Source organism: Paroedura picta, chromosome 15 (assembly GCF_049243985.1).
Source record: "Paroedura picta isolate Pp20150507F chromosome 15, Ppicta_v3.0, whole genome shotgun sequence".
Classification (NCBI taxonomy): domain Eukaryota; kingdom Metazoa; phylum Chordata; class Lepidosauria; order Squamata; family Gekkonidae; genus Paroedura; species Paroedura picta.
In genome coordinates, this window is record NC_135383.1 from 4,379,642 (window position 1) to 4,397,310 (window position 17,669).

Sequence of the window (17,669 nt, forward strand, 5' to 3'; positions counted from 1 at the left end):
CCTCCAAACCGCCTCGTCGTCTCGATAAGGAACTAGTCTTCCAAAGACTTTCACAAAGTCACTGTAACCCTTTATCCCCATGGCAACTGGCTACGAAGACCCAGGAAGAGAAATATGAGATTCTTCAGGCGTATAGGATAAGGATCAAGGGAAACTCGCTCAAAAGCAAGAGTACAGAGGTTGGTTTTTGCAAAAACGCTTCAGATGTCTTGTGAGGCTTCAAGCCCAGGGCATTTTGAGGAGCACTTTGGGGGTTTTGGTGGTCGAGACAAAATATGCATTTTTCGGCATCCCAGGGTGTGTGGGGGCTCGTTTGGCCAATATGACGTCCCCCACTTTACTAACAGATGTAGCGTGTTGGCTTGGATCACCCACAGCAGGAGCTGAGGAGCATTCCAGCAAGCCAGCCCTCTGACTGCCCATGCGCCCTGAAAGAGCACTCCCAGTAGACAAAGGACCCGTAGAAGGATGGGGGGGGACTAGGGGGTCGCGGGAGGGGAGAATTGGGAGAAACTGTTTCCACGGATGGACATGTCTTCTACCGGACAAAGCAGGACCAAACCAGACAGGGAGATAGCCTCAAGGATGCCGCCATTTTGGTGTTGTCTGAAGATTCTGCTGCCAAGTCGCATCCAACTTACAGCCATTCTGTAAGTTTTCAAGGCAAGAGACATTGGACGTAGTTTGCCCTTGCTGGCCCCGGCACTTCCTTGGTGGGCTTCCACTGAAGTCCTAACCAAGGCCGACCCTGCTTGGCTTTGGAGATTTGGCAAGATCAGACTAGCCCGGGCCAACCGGGTCAAAGCAGGAGTCATTCAGAGGTGGTTTTGGCCACTGCTGCAAATGCAATCCTGTTCTCCCAGCTCAAGTATTGAAACAGCCTGGTGGGAGGGTGTTTGCAGCCATTTGGATATTCTATCAGAATCAGGCCCACATAACGTTTTTAGATCCTCTTAGGGCTTTCACAACCCGTAACCTCCGACTAAACCCAGCTGGGGGAGGGGGACCCTAAAAAACAACAGGGCAGAACTGGAGCTGTTTGGATTTATTGGAGACTTCCAATTGCATTCTTAATAATATACAGGCATTTATCCCAGTCATACTTTGTACATCCCAGGTACTCAAGTCCATTCCATTAAAATAAAAATTAAAAAAAAAACTATTCCTCCTCCCCCCTTCACAAAATAAACCTCCAAGACAACAAAAATAAAAGCTTTCTTTAGCTGGAAAATACAAACAATTACCATTCTGGAAATATTACTTTTAGAATTATAACCCTACTTAGAATTGTTAAAGTAGGAGGAGAGACTAAGGGGGGGGGAGAGGGTTTTTTTAAAAAAAAATCTTGATTTTTTAAAAACTCTCTTAAATAAAGCAGCGTTTATGTTTATAATCATGTCTTTTTTTGTTTTGATACACGCAGTTCCTCTTGTGTTTCAACGTCGAAACACCCCAAATAAAAGTTAAAAAGCAAAAAATAAAAATAAAAAACGAAACCGCCAAGGAAGGAAGGGGAAACAAAAATTTAAACAACAACAATGAGGGGGGGGAAAAAGAGGAAGTTGTAAAGTCACTCTCCAAGGAACAGGGCAAAAAGTCCATCCGATTGGGACCACGTGCTTCTTTTGTCTGCGGGTCTAAGGCCTAGAGGAGGAGACGGGCGTGCGCTCAATAGAAGCAAACCGTGTGCAGAAAAGTCCGCCCGCTTTTCTCTTCGAATTCCTGTAGCAACTCGTCTATTTCGTTTTCCATGTCTTCCGTGTGCTGTATCTGAAAGCAAAACATAAGGGGGGGGGGGTGTTAGACCGATTTATTGTATTTAGTGTTTATTTAGATTTTTATACCGCCCTTCCCTACGGCTCTGGGCAGTTTACAGAAAACATTTTGGAACATTTACATGGAGCAGTATCAGTATCAATATAACAATATAACAATAACATACCGACTAGAACTAGAACAGTATTTCGACAACAATAACTTTGACACTCCCTTGGTAGGTTCGACCTCTCTGTCTGGGGGGGGGGGGACCTGTAGATATTATGGGTCAGTCGGCCTCAAGTAAATGCCTGGTGGAAGAGCTCTTTTTTGCAGGCCCTGCGGAATGATGGAAGTTCCGGCCGGGCCCTGATCTCTTTGGGGAGCTCGTTCCACCAGGTGGGGGCCAGGACTGAAAAGGCCCTGGCCCTTGTTGAGGTCCAACGTGCCTCTTTAGGGCCAGGGATCCGCAGCCAGTTGGAAGTAGCAGAATGGGGGTATAGGCAGGGAGGCAGTCTCTCAGATACACCGGGCCCAGACCGCGTATGGCCTTAAAGGTGATTACCGAAACCTTAAACTTAATCCGGAATTCAACTGGGAGCCAGCCGAGTTCTTGGAGTACTGGCCGGATGTGAGATCTCCATGATGTACTGAATATATTTCTACCTGCAAAGCCCTGGGCAGGCTTAATCTCATCAGATCTCAGTGCTGGCTCGTATCTGGACGTGAGACCTCCAAGCAACAGCAGGCTTGTGAGGCCGAGCCAGGCCACAGCAAAACTCCGAACGTCTCCTGCGTTGCAACGCTGTGGACCACGCTCTTTCCATCCCATGGTACATTTCGGTTTTAAAATCTTACTGATGGGAACTAGAAACTGGCTTCAGACGAGCCACAACCACCAACGTGGGAAATCCTCCCAGAAAACCGTGGAATGAAGAACGTGACTGGGCAGCACGGCGTACCTGCCACGCTTAAGAACGAGTCTGACATCAAGCCTGTAGTTTTTCCCGTTTGGCTCGTTCGGATGCAAGCAGAGCGGCCTCATTCTGGCAGCAGCTGAGTCCTCCAGAGAGGAAGGTTCTATTCCCAGGTCTGCCCCGGGCTTTTTGACCCACTTACAACCCCAGCTGGTCCCGTTTCTCTTTGTACCAGAAGGCGGCACTTGGACCACGCTTGGCATTCAGTCGCTGGCGTACTCTCTTTGTGCACACGCAAGCAGCTTGGACATGTGCAGCTGAAGAGACCGTGTGCTCTGCGTGTGCATCATGTGGCACTGGGATGAGGAGATCATTGAAAGGCTGGGGACGTGCACACCAATGGTGCAGCATACTCCCCTCCCCCCACTGGCCTAGATGCGGCTGCACTGATGTTCACCCCCCCCCCCCCAAATAAACACCATCTCCTGGAGCCAATTTCTAGCAACCTTGTAGAGCAGGGGTGGCCACCGAACTGTGGCTCTCCATGGACTACAATTCCAGCACTGGCAAAGGTTCATGGGAATTGTAGTCCATGGACGTCTGGGGAGTCGCAGTTTGGCCACCCCTGCCGTAGGGTTTTCCAAGAAAGAGATGGTCAGAGGTTGTTTGCCGTTGCCTGCCTGTGCATAGCAATCCTGGATTTCCTCACCCCTCTCACATCCGAATACTAAGCAGGGCTGCTAGCCATGGTGACCGAGGGGAACCTCCAAGTTCAGTAGCACTAAGTCTGAAACCCAGAGCCAGGGGAAGGCCTCGGCCTCTATGCCTTGTTGTTGGCCATCCAGAGGAGCCTGTTGGCCACTGTAGGAGGCACGAGGCTGGACTAGATAGACCCCTGGTCTGACCCAGCAGGACTCTTCTTGTTCTTCTTGTTCCTATGAAAAGACCCCAAAGAGTAAGCCCCATACTTACACACTGACACAGCTCACAAATAAGAAACGCTCCCAATGTCGCCTCCTCGTGATTGTCCTGAATGTCCACGTTTATCACATGTACGGGCTGACACGTCTCCTGTTCTCTAGAATTTAAATCTACGGCAGACACAAAGGGGGGGGGGGGGGAGAAGAAACGCCATGAAGGTGACATCAGAAGGATACACATTCTCTTTCCAAGAAAAAACCTCACCGGTCAAGGCCAGTGCTCTAAAGCAAGGTAGTCAACCTGCGGTCCTCCAGATGTCCATGGACTACAATTCCCACGTGCCCCTGCCAGCACGTCCCTGTGGTGTTCCCTGCCAAGGAAGCCTTGCCTGGACTATCCTTGAGGGGAAAAGCCATTCTCCTTCCGAGGACATTGACTCGAGGCTTTCTCCACCAAGGTTTCATGAAACCCTGGGGTTTCCTGATTGGCTGCGAGTTAATTGTTACATGTTTTATAAATTCAGTCAACATTTATTGGGGTAATATGGTCATGTTGACCCGCCAATGGCCAATGATAGAGCCGGAGGGCATGGGAAGGGGAGGGGCCTGTCCTCAGCCTTGTTTCCCAAACTGTATTCTGCACAATCGTGCCACTCTGGGTTTCTCGAAGCCTGAAGAATGTTTCTGGGGTTTCTCGCCAGTAATAAATGTCAGGAAAGGCTGGTCTAACTCTTAAAAAAAAAAAAAAAAAACTTCATTTGCTGCAGAGTACGCCTGTGATAGGTCAGCATGGCGTATTTAGGAAGCAAATGCCGTTCCACGGGCAAGGGGCAAAGGGCAAAGGGCATCACCAGCCTGTCGAATGCTGCATATGGCCAACGCAGCTGTACTCAAGGGTGAATGCTCCTAGTTCCGTGCATTATCTCTAAGGGAACCAGGCCAAAACAAAGCGAACGAGGCAGGCCAGCTGAAAAACCTCATTATCTGCTCCCGGCAGGAATCGCCAGCGGGGTTTCGCCAGCTCTCCTGTGCTACTTGAGCGAAGCGCCGCATAATGGTGTGCGTGGGGGGGGGGAGGAGTGGGAAGGAGAGGTGGAGATGAGCATGGACAGACGGCCCATCCCACCCGCTATACAAATGAGCACCGCTCGATATGGACGCCTCCCCGGGAGCAGACCGCCGCCGAATCGAGTGGAAATTTCATTCATCTCTCGGCAAGGTGGCTCATTAAAGCCGCTGGAGAAAGTTCCAAGCCAGTTGCCTTTAATGCACTCCGGGCTCTGCAGCAGTCGAGTGGACCCCCCCCCCCCCCCAGCAAAGACACGGCACTCAGCCTAGCCGCTGAGAGATCCCCAATCTCTGGTCGTTTTTTATTTATAAGATGCCAGAACTGCTTGGCTGCTTCCTAATTTGTGGAAGATCCATCGCAGCAGGAGAGGCTGTGCAGCTGGGCGCCGGAGACAGAGTGAGGGACCAGACAACCTGGCAAGAGACTGCTAGCCTCGCTTCAGTTCATTGGCGTTTCTTTACCCGCCCAGTTTTTTTAACAGGGAGGAGGAGAAGTTGGTGATCTCCTGGGTTTATTCTAAGCCACCTGCCTATGCAACCCATCTATGGGGCTGGGCTCCTGCAAATGGCAAGGAACAGGGAGACAGCTCTTTTGCACACATACACCCCCCAAAAAAAGTATCTATTGGGTCACATTCCATCTTTTCTGCCCCCTTTATTCTGGTACACCCCTGTGCAGGAGGTGGCATGAAACGGCGGTTCGAACATGAACGAGAAGAGGGGGAAAAAGGTTTCACATCCCATTCTGCCGTGAAGCTTGCTTCACCAGCTCTCAGCTGACCTCGCAGGGTTGGTGAGTGGTATAGCCCTCCCTGAACTCACTGAAGCTGGTGTGTGTCTGGGGAAGGGGGTGAAAAGTGTACTGTGCTCACTCCAGTGGCCACGTGCTCCGTGGTGAGAGATGCAGCTGAGAGGATCGCCTATCCCTGCGTCGACCTTGGTAGGAGGATGTGTACCAGCAGGGCCTCCTCTGTGTGGGCCCCTTGACTATGGAATATCCTCTGAAGACACTCCTTAAATACATGAACCTGCCTGACGCGGAATGAGACCGTTGGGCCCTCTGCCTCGGTAATGTCTGTTCTGGCCGGCACTGGCTCTCAAGTGGGGAATAGGGGATAATTCCTTCTGGTCGTTCTTTAGGATCCTTTAGTGTACGGGTTCCCAAAGTGGGTGGCATGCCCTCCCCATTCCCTGGGGATGGTGGAAGGATCCAGGGCAGTGAGGAATTTGGGGGCAGCAGGATGACTCTTCCTACTGTGGCTGCGTTTTCCTTGCAAGAGACGCCCCAAGAGGTTTGCCACTGCCTGCCCCTGGGCAGTAGCAACTCTGGACTCCCTTTAAGGTCTTAGCTTCCTGAAGAAAACGACAGCTTCAGAAGGCGGGCTTCACAGGATCATGTTCCTGCTGAGCTATTTCCCCTCCTCAGACTCTGTCCTTCCCGGGCTCCACCCCAGATCTCCAGGACTTTCTTCACCCAGGGTTGGCAACCCTTCCCCAAACGTCTCCATCTCTGGGAAGCTGGAAAAAGTCTTCTCCTGCTTGCTCCTGGCCATGGGATTTCCCATCATTTGCTTCTCTCTCTTTCCCTGTCTGGCTTTCTCCTAACGAGGTCCCAAAGTGGTTTTTACAAATGACTTTTACAAAGAACTTGTATTTTTTTCCAGAGGGAGATACGGCCACTGCACGACACCCGAAGGCAACGTAGGCAACGTGACAGATTCAAATGGGTCGCCCTGTTGGTCTGAAGGAGCGCAACAAAATCAGAGTCCAGTAGCACCTTTAAGACCAACCGAGATTGATTCAAGGCGTGAGCTTTTGAGTGCAAGCACTCTTCCTAAGACTTCCTCAGGTTAGTCTGACGAAGGGTGCTTGCACTCGAAAGCTCCCGCCTTGAATAAATCTCGGTTGGTCTTAAAGTTGCTACTGGACTCTGATTTTGTAGGCAACCTGGCGTGCTTTGAATTGGTAGCAGACCCAACACCAGGAGAGGCACAGATGCTTCTCAACCACCGATTTTAACATTTCGTATCATTTATTCTGCTAGCCTTGGGGAGGATCAGCATGGGCCGTGAAAACCTCTCCAATCTACCCCGCAGAACAGCTCACTGGGTCCCTCTTCTGGCTACTGAGGTTTCAGAACCTCCATAAGAGCTAGCCTTGTGCGTTTAAAAATTTAGATCGAGAAGTCAGCACGGCACGTGAGCCGAGTTCTGAGGTTTCCCGCAGGATGTAGCTTGGCCCCGAATCAAACTGCGGCTGGACCTGGGAACGAGCCCTTACCTTCTACTACTTGGTCGTAGACTCTTTCTTCGCACGTCAAGATGAGGTCAAAAACGTCCTTGCAGTTCTGGAACCGTTCCGGCCGTGGCTTGATCCGCTTGTTTCTGTCCAGCATGTGCAAGATCCCGTTCTGGGTATAGCTGGGGGGGCCAAGAGTTAAGGAACTCCACAGGCAAAGAGACTTTCGTTTGAACAAACCAGCCATGTTGGCGGCAGGGACTGTCAATTGTTGGCACCGGGGCCCTTCTAAATTATATGGGTCATATTTTTAAGGGGTGGGGGGCAAACACCAGCAAGGCCCTGGCACCCGCCTGCTGAAGAAACAGTAGAGCTGTTTTGACACACGCACCCTCCAAGGACACCCCAAAATTCTCCCAGCCAGATGCAAGAGCCTATTCAGATATTCAAGGTATTGCCCTTACCACTGTCTTGGGATATAAACCAAAGCGTTAAGACAGGGGACCAAAGCACCCCAAACCTTTGCGTTTAAAAGCAGCTGCAGGGGGTGGTGGCGGCAGAAAGATGGACTGGGGCTGCAGTGTTAAAGACAGTTGAGAGAGGAGGGTTACCCCATCCCCGAGTGGCCAGTAAGAAGGAAGAAAAATAGAAACCCCCCATTTCCCCAACCCCCCCAGCAGAGGGAATAGTGGATCAGGCTGGTGGCCCTCTGTTTGGGAAAAGTTGCTGGAGGAACGAGGGGTTAAATCAACCCACCACCCTAGCTCTGACCCGAGTCAGGGACACGCCCACGTTTGCCCAGAGGTCCTTGGATCTTAGGATGCCGGGGAGATGCCCTTCCTGCCCTGCAACCGGCAATCGATCAGGCCTACACAACTGAATTTACTCGCGTGTTCCTGGAGTTACTCGGGCCTCTCCCTTTCTCAGTCGCTGTTATTCGAAGACGCCTTGTTCAAAATCAGGCCACTGGTGCGTCTGTCTCATTGCTCTCTGCTCTGACTGCTGACGGGTCTCCAGGGGGGTCACTGTCAGAAAACGGCTGTTTCTCAACACCTCGAATGTGTCTCTATAATGAACCTCAGGGAGGTTGCTTGGTCCACACACCTAGGAGTCAAGCGAACTCAGACCAACACTCCGTCAAACTCGAACCCAGGACCGTCTACCCCTTCCCTAACTTAACACATCTCGGAAGCGTGCCTTTGTGTGTGAAGAAGCTCTTAATAGCTAAGAGGAGGATTTCTGTACTCTCCAGAATGGTGGCTAGCCCGGGACAGCACCTCTTGACTGGGGGGCACTTGGGAATTTTTACACCACTGTATTTTGAAGGAAGCCATAAAGATGGGAGCGGAGGGAAGGGTGGTTAGTTAATTGCTTCTTTGTCGGAAGGATTAACCTAAAATTTGATTCTCTGCAATTTATAATTAGGTATCAGAACAGGGTCATAGGTTCCAGAGCAGGGAATAATGCCCTACCTCAGAACTTATCTGCATTCTTACAGGGAGGTGAGATTACAGTACTTCTGGCCCAGATAGCCCAGGCTAATCCAATCCCGTTAGATCTCAGCTAGCCCTGGATAATATTTGGATGGGGGAACCTCCAAGGAATAGCAGGGTTGCCACCCAGAGGCAGGCCATGGTGAAAGACCTCTGAATGCCTCTAGGCTTGAAAACCATAATGGGTCAACCATGAGTTAGTTATGACTCAATGACAAAAAGGTGGAAGGACAGTGAGAAACGTCACAAATTGTTTGTTTTATTGGATCGTCCACTCTTGGACAGAAACTGGCTGATGAATCTCCAATTTAGAGACAACCATATGGGTCTCGGCACCCTGCTTTGAAATTATGGGCAAGCTCATCATTAAATGTGGCCCAATTCCCACGTATTTGGCTCCACAGGCTGGCTACAAACAGTGTCCTGGATTCAGCTTCCAAACAGCCTTGCTCTTTTTTTTTTCTTTTTCAACGAAAAGCAGCTTCTAGCCTTTAAGAGATAAGAGCCTCTTGTGGCGCAGAGTGGTAAGGCAGCAGACTTGCAGTCTGAAGCTATCTGCCCATGAGGCTGGGAGTTCAATCCCAGCAGCCGGCTCAAGGTTGACTCAACCTTCCATCCTTCCGAGGTCGGTAAAATGAGTACCCAGCTTGCTGGGGGGTAAATGGTCATGACTGGGGAAGGCACTGGCAAACCACCCCGTATTGAGTCTGCCATGAAAACGCTGGAGGGCGTCACCCCAAGGGTCAGACATGACCCGGTGCCTGCACAGGGGATACCTCCACCTTTACCTTAGCCTTTAAGAGAATAGCCTAACCACAGAAATCAGACAAGTCAGGTGACTCCTAGCGAAGGGTTAGGAGTCATGGTCTCTGGTGCTCAGCATCTCCTACAGTTTTAGTCAACTTTTTTGCTGTTGAGAAACCCCTGAAACATCCTTCAGGCCTCTAGAAACCCCAGAAGTGCCCCTAGCGGGCAGAATATGGCTGAAAAGCCTAGCTGTAGTCATGCCCACTTGGGACCTCACCCATTCCAGGCACATCACTGGCCATTTTGGGAGGGGGGTAAACATGACCATATAGGGTCATATCATAAAATGTTTTACAAATTTAAAATATATATTAAAAATTAACTCCAACCCAATTGGGAAACCTTTCCAGGGCTGTTAAGAAACCCCAGGGTTTCACAAAACCCTGGTTGAGAAGGTCTGGTCTAGCTGCCTCCTTAGTTCACCTCTAACAAGGGAAGGGTGCCCTGTCTCTGAAGGTATGGCCAGCTTCTGTCTACAGGACATCAGGGCAGAAATGAACCATTCGGGGTTCATGGAGCTGCTGAGATGTACCAATTCTTGACTGAATAACAAAGGAGAGGGATTCTTCGGGGGGCTCCTCGGAAGCATCCAGCGGGGGGATTCCTCGGGACCATCCAGCGACTCTGGAGGCCAGAGCCTCTTCTAGGACTGCTGTGAAACCAACTGGGAGTGTGTGTTTATAACCCTTGTTGGCTCTTAGGGGCAGAGTTGGCCAACAATCCAACCATAAAAGGCTGTCCTGCCATCTCATTGGCGCCATCAGCATTGAACACCCAAGAATGCACCAGATTATGGTCTTTCAAACTGTATTCTGGGGAAGCTGGGGGATTTCTGGTACAAGGACGAGCCCTATTTCACGGAAAACACCTTATGCTCACCAATTCTTGGGTGGTCTCCAGAAAGGCTGTCTCCTAGTCTCATGAGTTCATGCCAGCATTCACCTAGCCCAGGGGGCCCTAACCTTTCAGAGCCTGCGGATAGCTTCAAATTCTGACTCAGGGTGGCGGTCACAGTAACAAAATGGCTGCCACAGGTGATGAAGCCCACCATAAAGTGGCAGGGAGCAAGCTTGTATATCACTCTAACATCCTCTCTTCAACGTTTCAGGCCAAAACTCCGTTTAGACAGATGGCTTATGTTGTGCGTGGCCAAGCACTTGGTGAGCACCACGCTGGGGACCCCCTCGTCTATTCTACCAAGAGTCCACTCCCACAGACTACTCCAGAAGCAACAATGTGGTAGTTCACAGGCTGTCACACAAGGGTTCTCTGGCTGAACATTGATATGGAAAGCATGCCACCAAGAGGGAAACACTGGAACATCATTGCCCAATAAGATGCCTACTCTCGGAAAGCATGTCGAGGAGTCCACAATGCCTCCTATGGAATCATGTGCCACCGGGATCCGTAAGAAAAGGCCAATTTTTAACGGGGGGAGGAGGTGAACACAGTTACACACTGTTGCCTTTCACTCAAGAAGACTCTTGGTCCATCCAGATTAGTATTCTCTACTCATACTGGCAGCAGTTCTCCACTGTTGTTGGCAAAGTCTTTTCACATCCCCTCCTGCCTGGTCCTTATAGCCGGAGATGCTGGGGATTGTACCTGGGACCTTCTGGAGGCCAAAACAGGGGCCCTACCAATGGGCTAGTCTCCCAACTGTCCCATTCTCATTCACAATACCTGTGTAGGGTGCTAAGGACAACCCAGTGCCCAAGACCCAGCCATCCACTGGCACAATACCGCCGCCTCTTGGAAGTGAGGCATATCTCCCTTCGGAGCCCCAAAATCTGCTCTATGGAACTTCGGGCTGCTAATCCCTACTTTAGGCCAGCTGTGTGACGTGGGGCCAAACTGAAACAGGGATTAGGCATTTTCCAGGAGTCTCTGTGCGTGAAAGGCTGTCAAGTCACAGCCAACTTGCAGCCATCCCACAGGGCAGAGATGGCCCAACTGTGGCTCTCCAGATGTCCATGGACTACGATTCCCATGAGCCCCCACCAACACAGACTGCATCCCCAAATCTCCAGGGATCTCCCAACAAGGAGTTGGTGATGCTGTATCTCAGCAGTGGGCAATGAGGATGATGGTGTGACCCCTTACCAAACCTAATGAAGATGGACGCTAAGTCACAGTAGCACAAGTAACCTGGCTGGATCAGGCCAATGGCCCATCTAGTCCCCGTTTCCCGGAGCGACCTTCCACGTATTTCTGGAAAGCAAAGCTCTCTCGGCCAGGAGCAATCATTACGACATGCTGTGGCCACGGCTCTTGGGACAGTGGAAATGTTACAAGGCAGCCTCCTGCCTCCTCCCCACCTACACAACCAAAGAGAGGCACCAGCCTCTCAGCGAGCCACCAGCCTCTCAGCGAGCCAAGCTAGTGTTCTGCCAAGGACTGGGGGCTTTCGCATCTGCTGGGTGTGAAGCGCATGGGAGGTGGGTGCTCGTTTTTCCACGCTGAATGCCAAAGTGCCCCACGCCAGCTCAGCCCACGGCTCCACACCTACGTGATGTGTGTCACAACGCACAAGTTGGAGGTGGGAGGCATTGGGGGGGATGCGCGGCCCCCTTCGGAAAAATTCAGAAGTTCAGCCAGCGACACCTACTGAATTTCATTTCGACTGGGTCTCGAGCATCGCAAACGGGAAGAAGCCTGCAAGTTACGGGCAACTTCTTGCTGAGGGCAGTGTGTGTCAGTGCGTGTGTCTCATGGGGTGCACGAAAGGTTGAGATCTGCGGTCATTAGAGGGCCTACTCTGAATTTACAGAGGCAGGAAACGGCAAGCCGCCTCTGAACGTCTCTGGCTTGGAAAACCCTACAAGCTAAGACCTTCCACTTCCCTCCATCTTGCTAAAGTTACCATCTCATAACTACAAGCCCTTCCGGACGGCCCAGGCTAACCCGATCTCATGAGATCTCTGAAGATGAGCAGGGTGGGCCCTGGTTAGTTGTTGGGAGACTACCCAGGAAGATTAGGGCTGATGCGCAGATGTAGTGGCAGTCTACCTGTGAACATTTCTTGCCTTGAAAACCCTACAGCAGGGGTTGTCAAACTGCGGCCCTCCAGATGTCCATGGACTACAATTCCCAGGAGCCCCCTGCCAGCATTCGCTGGCAGGGGGCTCTTGGGAATTGTAGTCCATGGACATCTGGAGGGCCGCAGTTTGACTACCCCTGGCCCTACAGGGTCAACCTAAGCTGGCTACGACTCGACGGCCCTTTTGACCTCCACTAACTACAGAGTTCCACAGCGTAGGGGGGAGGCTACATGGTACTATAAAGAGTTAAATTATGAGTTTTCAATTGGGTATTTTGGACTGGGAAATGGTTGGGTTCCGCAGAGAGGCTCAAATCCATTCACAAAAGTGAAGCAAAGTATCTAGCTCAGGTAGGCGAAAACATATGACCGTCGCAATCCTGGCTGCCACCAAACTGGAAATAAAACTGGCCAACTTGAGCTTGTCTGCTTCCTCCTTTCATTGTGCCATCCTTTCACTTCAAGAAAACAGCAGAGGTGATCCGCCTTCATTTAGCATGCATCCCAACTGGAGAGCGATGGGCCGCAGAGGCAAGGCTTTCTATTGGTGGATTTCGGACCGCTCTGCTTTCAAGACTCGCCCACACATCAATGTCTCTCCAGCCGTGAAACCCGAAGAGCCCTTTTCCCAAGGGAACTCCCAGAATTGGGATTTGCTGAAATCGGTCGTTTCATACTGGTTAGCGGTGATGTGAGTTTTCATTGGTCAGGTGAAGGGTCTGGATCTACTCTCATACAGTGGCTAACCAAATATTCTTGGCGAGCCCAACAGGGCAGAGGGAGAGGCCTTCCTCTGATGTTATGTCTTAAAACTGCTCTGCAATCTTATGTTTAAATGGACTGAAGGGATTCTAATTTTTAATCAACAGCAGGGGTGCCAGCCTCCAGGTGGGGCCTAAAGGTCTCGCAGACTAACTGGTCTCCAGATGCCAGAGATCACTTCTCCGGAAGAAAAGATCGAAGTTTTTGACTGGGGCAATCACAAAGATCGAAGTTTTTGACTGGGGCAATGAGGACCGCCTTTCGGACACAGCTCCTCCCATGTCCTCTTGGTGAAAACACTGCACCTGCTACTACTGCTAAAATGTAGCCTGTACTATGTAGCACGCTGCCACCTGCGTGCTGCCAAACCACTGTGAAGCATGGTGATTGGGTTCACCAGTTCACCTGTAAGGCTCCTCTTGTCTTTTGCAGGGTTCTAGGAATCCCAGGGTTGCCAAAGTTGGGAAACTCCCAGAGTTTTGGGGATGGAGACGAGGGGGGCCAGGGTGTTTAGCCATAGAGTTTACCCTCCAAAATTTATCTGTACTCTGGAAAAATGGTGGTAATTCCCAAGAGATCCCCAGATCCCACCTGGAGGCTGGCAACCCTAGTGGGTTCAATTATAATTTAGCATTGTTTTATCGTATTTTAAGTAGGCTATAAGCTGCCCTGAAAACTTGCTAGGAGACAGAGTGCAGGTATTTTTTAAGTCCACGGAATTCTGAACCAGATCCCAACACTGCGTTTGTGTACAACACCTCCGGCCCCTGAAGTGCTCTGGTGCTGAAAAACTCCTTCTGGAGGAGGGACAGAGGCCGTTTGCTCAACTCCACACGAATCCCAGGTGGGATCAGAAAATAAAACCCTCCTGCTGGGAGAAGAGTCAGGCACGTGCTGGAAATGAAATTCTGCGGTGGCAGCCAGGACTTTGGAATTCCTGCTTAAGGGTTCAGATTTCAGGCTACTAAATGTTAAAGGTAAAGGTATCCCCTGTGCAAGCACCGAGTCATGTCTGACCCTTGGGGTGATGCCCTCTAGCGTTTTCATGGCAGACTCAATACGGGGTGGTTTGCCAGTGCCTTCCCCAGTCATCACCGTTTACCCCCCAGCAAGCTGGGTACTCATTTTACCGACCTCGGAAGGATGGAAGGCTGAGTCAACCTTGAGCCGGCTGCTGGGATTGAACTCCCAGCCTCATGGGCAGACAGCTTCAGACAGCATATCGCTGCCTTACCATTCTGCGCCACAAGAGGCTCCTACTAAATGTTACTCCTTGTTTTTTTTAAATCCCCTTGTCCTAATTGAGTCTCAACTTTACTTGCCTTGTGAACTTGCAGGTACGAATCAGGCGGTCCCTGGGGTTCACACCTCGCTACTGCTATGGATTCACACAGCACAGTTAGGCAATCTTTCCTCTGCCCCGGCTCGCTTCTCCCTTTCCCCCGCTGATGGCCGAGGGGTGTGCCCTGGCCATTTTGCGTAGGGAATTTATTTATGAGCCTGTTACCGATGATGGCTTCTCACCAAATAGGTCAGGGGGCTCCAATGTGGTGCCTCGGGATACCAGGGCAGCCACTGGGAACTTTTCTGTCACCGGCCAAGTGGTTTTGCGGCCGGCTTTACCTCCGGCTGCAGCCGTTTTTGTTGCTGTGCCCTATAAGGATCCCAAATGTGGCGAGAAAGATTGGAGACCCCTTGAAATAGGCTTTTTCCAAGTTGACTGCAATATCAAAGTTCTTGGTTCCACGAGGGACCAAGAAATTAAACTGTTTGCAATTCTAAAACTGAACACCGAGAGCATCTTTAGAAATTCTACGCACTATTTGTTTTGCAGATAAACTAAACACCGCTTGAAAAATAGAAATGGATTTGCTTCAAAAGTTCTCCAAATACAACACCATTTCCTAATTTGGGGTGGTGCGCGGAAGGCGTCCAATTGGTTAGGCGGAAGATGGAATTTCCCCAGACTGTTACAGAAGCACAGAAAATTGCATGACGTTAAACTCTGCCCACTATTTATGTGAATATTGAAATTATTCAAGAAGTGACAAGGAAGATCTGTCAAAGTTCCGGTGTTTGGGATTGAACTCCTAACGTTGGCATGCAGCACTGGGACGGAAAAGTTCGAGGCGAGACTGTTTAACAGGATTCTTTGTATTCGCAATTCCCTAAACACCAACTGCAAGCTTTTTAACAGAAATGGAGTTCACGTTAGGCTTTCAAGATTTGCTTTAAAAAGTTAATCAAATATTTTGAGGTTTCATTATAATAGGTGTGGGGGTACTTTTAAGCATCGGTTCAGGGCACACATCTGATGTATTTTGTTTCTGGTGTGTTCACCTATTTAAAGGAATAAAAGTGATAGATAGGTAGGTTGTAAATTTGATGTGTTTTGTTTCCAGTGTGTTCCCCTATTTAAAGGAATACAAGTATTATATGGGTTGATTGTACAACTGTACATTCTCACATGTAATATCCCAAGGGACCATAGACTGGCATTTTGGCAAGAGTACTTTAAATTTAGTAAGTGATCGAAGGCCCTAAATTCCCAATTCCCTCATTATATCCTGAAAACCCTGTCAGATAGGCCCAATGTCACTCAATAAATGACACAGCTGAACAGGAAACGAAGTACAAGTTTCGTTCAACCCTAACCTAGCTTGGGAACCGTACTTGGGTGAAAAGGCAGCTTCGGGGACCCTGTTTTGATGGAAAGGAGGCATAGAACGCTTCAAATATGGAGCAAAGATGTCATTTTTGGGGGGGGGGGGGTAAGCTATGCTGCGCTACTAAATCTCCAGGGACGGCTACAGAGCAACCTGTGTTTCTAAGCATCTTAAATGGAGAAGGGATATGAAAACGCTGCATTAATGGGTATGCATTATGCATTTAAGTCATCGCACAATCCAGAAGCTCTTCTAGTTTTCACGCCTCGCCCGCCCCAAAATAGCAAGTTTTGCCCACACCTTCATTTCCCACTGAGAAGGGGAAAGGAGGTTCCCCACACCCCTTGCCATTCTAAGCAGCTTTTTACCTTGGCTTCCTGGCGTTCACCTCTGCAGGGCTTCCTGCCTGGTCGGGTGGGCTGCTTCCTCGACTGGATTGGAGGGGGAGGGGGTGGGGAGTAACCAAAGCCTTCCGAGCAAAGATCCGGTGTGCCTAGCTTGCACTAGAATGGGAGAATACCCTTGGCCCCGAGATGTAGGCCTACGCATCCCCACGTACCACTTGTGCCCTGATATCCGTCCAGACCAAAAAAAATAAATAGGAGTTGCCGCTTCAGACATCGAAGTCTGGAAGTCAAAGCCCCCCGTGAATCTGAAAGCAAGAAAACCCGGGGAACAGGGCAAATCGTCTAGATCAGGGGCGGCCAGACTGTGGTTCCCCAGATGTCCACGTTCTCCAGGTCCCGTGAGCTAACATGGCCAAATAGCCGGGGCTCATGGGAATTCTGTATCTGGAAAGCCAGTTTGGCTACCTGTGATTTAGAGGATGAGTTCCACACCTTTGTCTTTTGAGACTGAAAGTCTGCTGACAAAGCTCCCTAGCTACAAGAGCTGCCACCCATCTGTTTGTAACTCCTAGCAACTGTTTTTGAAATCATGATCCACACTCCCTTCCCACAAAAAAAAAAAACAAAACCCCTTCTGGCCCAACGTTCTGTCTTGTGCCTGACAGCCCTAGCGCTGGTTATTATAGTCAGTATGTCTGCTGCCTTCTCAGGTGCAATTCAGCCTGGACCCAAAAAGAACAGTTAAGTCTCTCTGCATAGCATTTCAGGGCATGAGGGAAGTGTTTCTCCCAGCCCGCCCCGTTTTCCAAGCAGGGATGGGTGACCACCGTGCGAAATACCAGAGGGAAGAGAACTAGTAGTTTCTCTACTGCAAGGCTCAATTTGCAAATGGGAACAGGAGGACTGAAATTCCTAGGTACACAGTATGCTAACAGTAACAGGCAAGCCAATGGAAAATGTGGATCCGCACATGACCTTGAAAAATCCCAAATATCCAGCTTAAAGTGGTCCTAAGAGGGCTGGGGGGAGAGGAGGGAACCCCTCTTTTCCCGGCATTTCCACGGCCAAGTTCTCACTGAGGTAGTCAAGCCAACCCTGATTTTCAGACAACTGGGGACTCTTATAATTGAGCATTGCTTTCCTTAAGAGATTCCCAACCAGGGGTCTGTGCATCCCTGGGGGTTCACAGGAGCTCTGAAGGAGTGTCCTATTGTAGGGAAGGGTCCGGGCTGACTTCTCCGCTCCTACTCTTCTTTCCAGCCTACATGAGGAAGAGCTGCCATAGCAGTAGTAAAGGCGGGGAGGGGGGCAAGAGGAAGGCGAAGGATGCAGACATTAATATCACTTCCTGGGCTCCTCAAGGTCTGAAAAATTATTTCAGGGACTCCTTCACAGTCAGATTGAAAAAGGCTGCCTTTAGTTCTCTGCGCACACTTTTAATGACAGGGGGGAAAGGTTGGAACTTGGCCATCCCCTAGCTGTATTAACTATTCAACACACAGGAACCTCTTGGGGGTAAAGAATAAGTAAAGGCATTTGCTAGTTTTAGAAAACACATTTACACTCCAGCTTTCTTTGTAGATAGGGAAGGTTAAGGCAGCTGACAGCTACACCTAGGTGAAAGGAGGCCACTCAAATACCATGCTGACTCACCCT

At 50.1% G+C, this 17,669-nt stretch overlaps 1 protein-coding gene across 2 annotated transcripts in view; it reads right to left on the minus strand.

Annotated features, from left to right (window-relative positions):
* Positions 1-1,030: 1,030 nt before the first annotated feature.
* The window catches only part of SSU72 (SSU72 homolog, RNA polymerase II CTD phosphatase), a 36,313-nt gene continuing 19,674 nt past the window's right edge, over positions 1,031-17,669 (minus strand). For both annotated transcript variants that reach the window (XM_077311367.1, XM_077311368.1), the window contains exons 3-5: positions 6,941-7,080; positions 3,645-3,763; positions 1,031-1,770 (exon numbers count right to left, since the gene is read on the minus strand). In XM_077311367.1, coding sequence (XP_077167482.1) covers positions 1,669-1,770; positions 3,645-3,763; positions 6,941-7,080 — 361 coding nt within the window. In that variant the 3' untranslated portion in view covers positions 1,031-1,668. The remainder of the gene's footprint in view (positions 1,771-3,644; positions 3,764-6,940; positions 7,081-17,669) is intronic.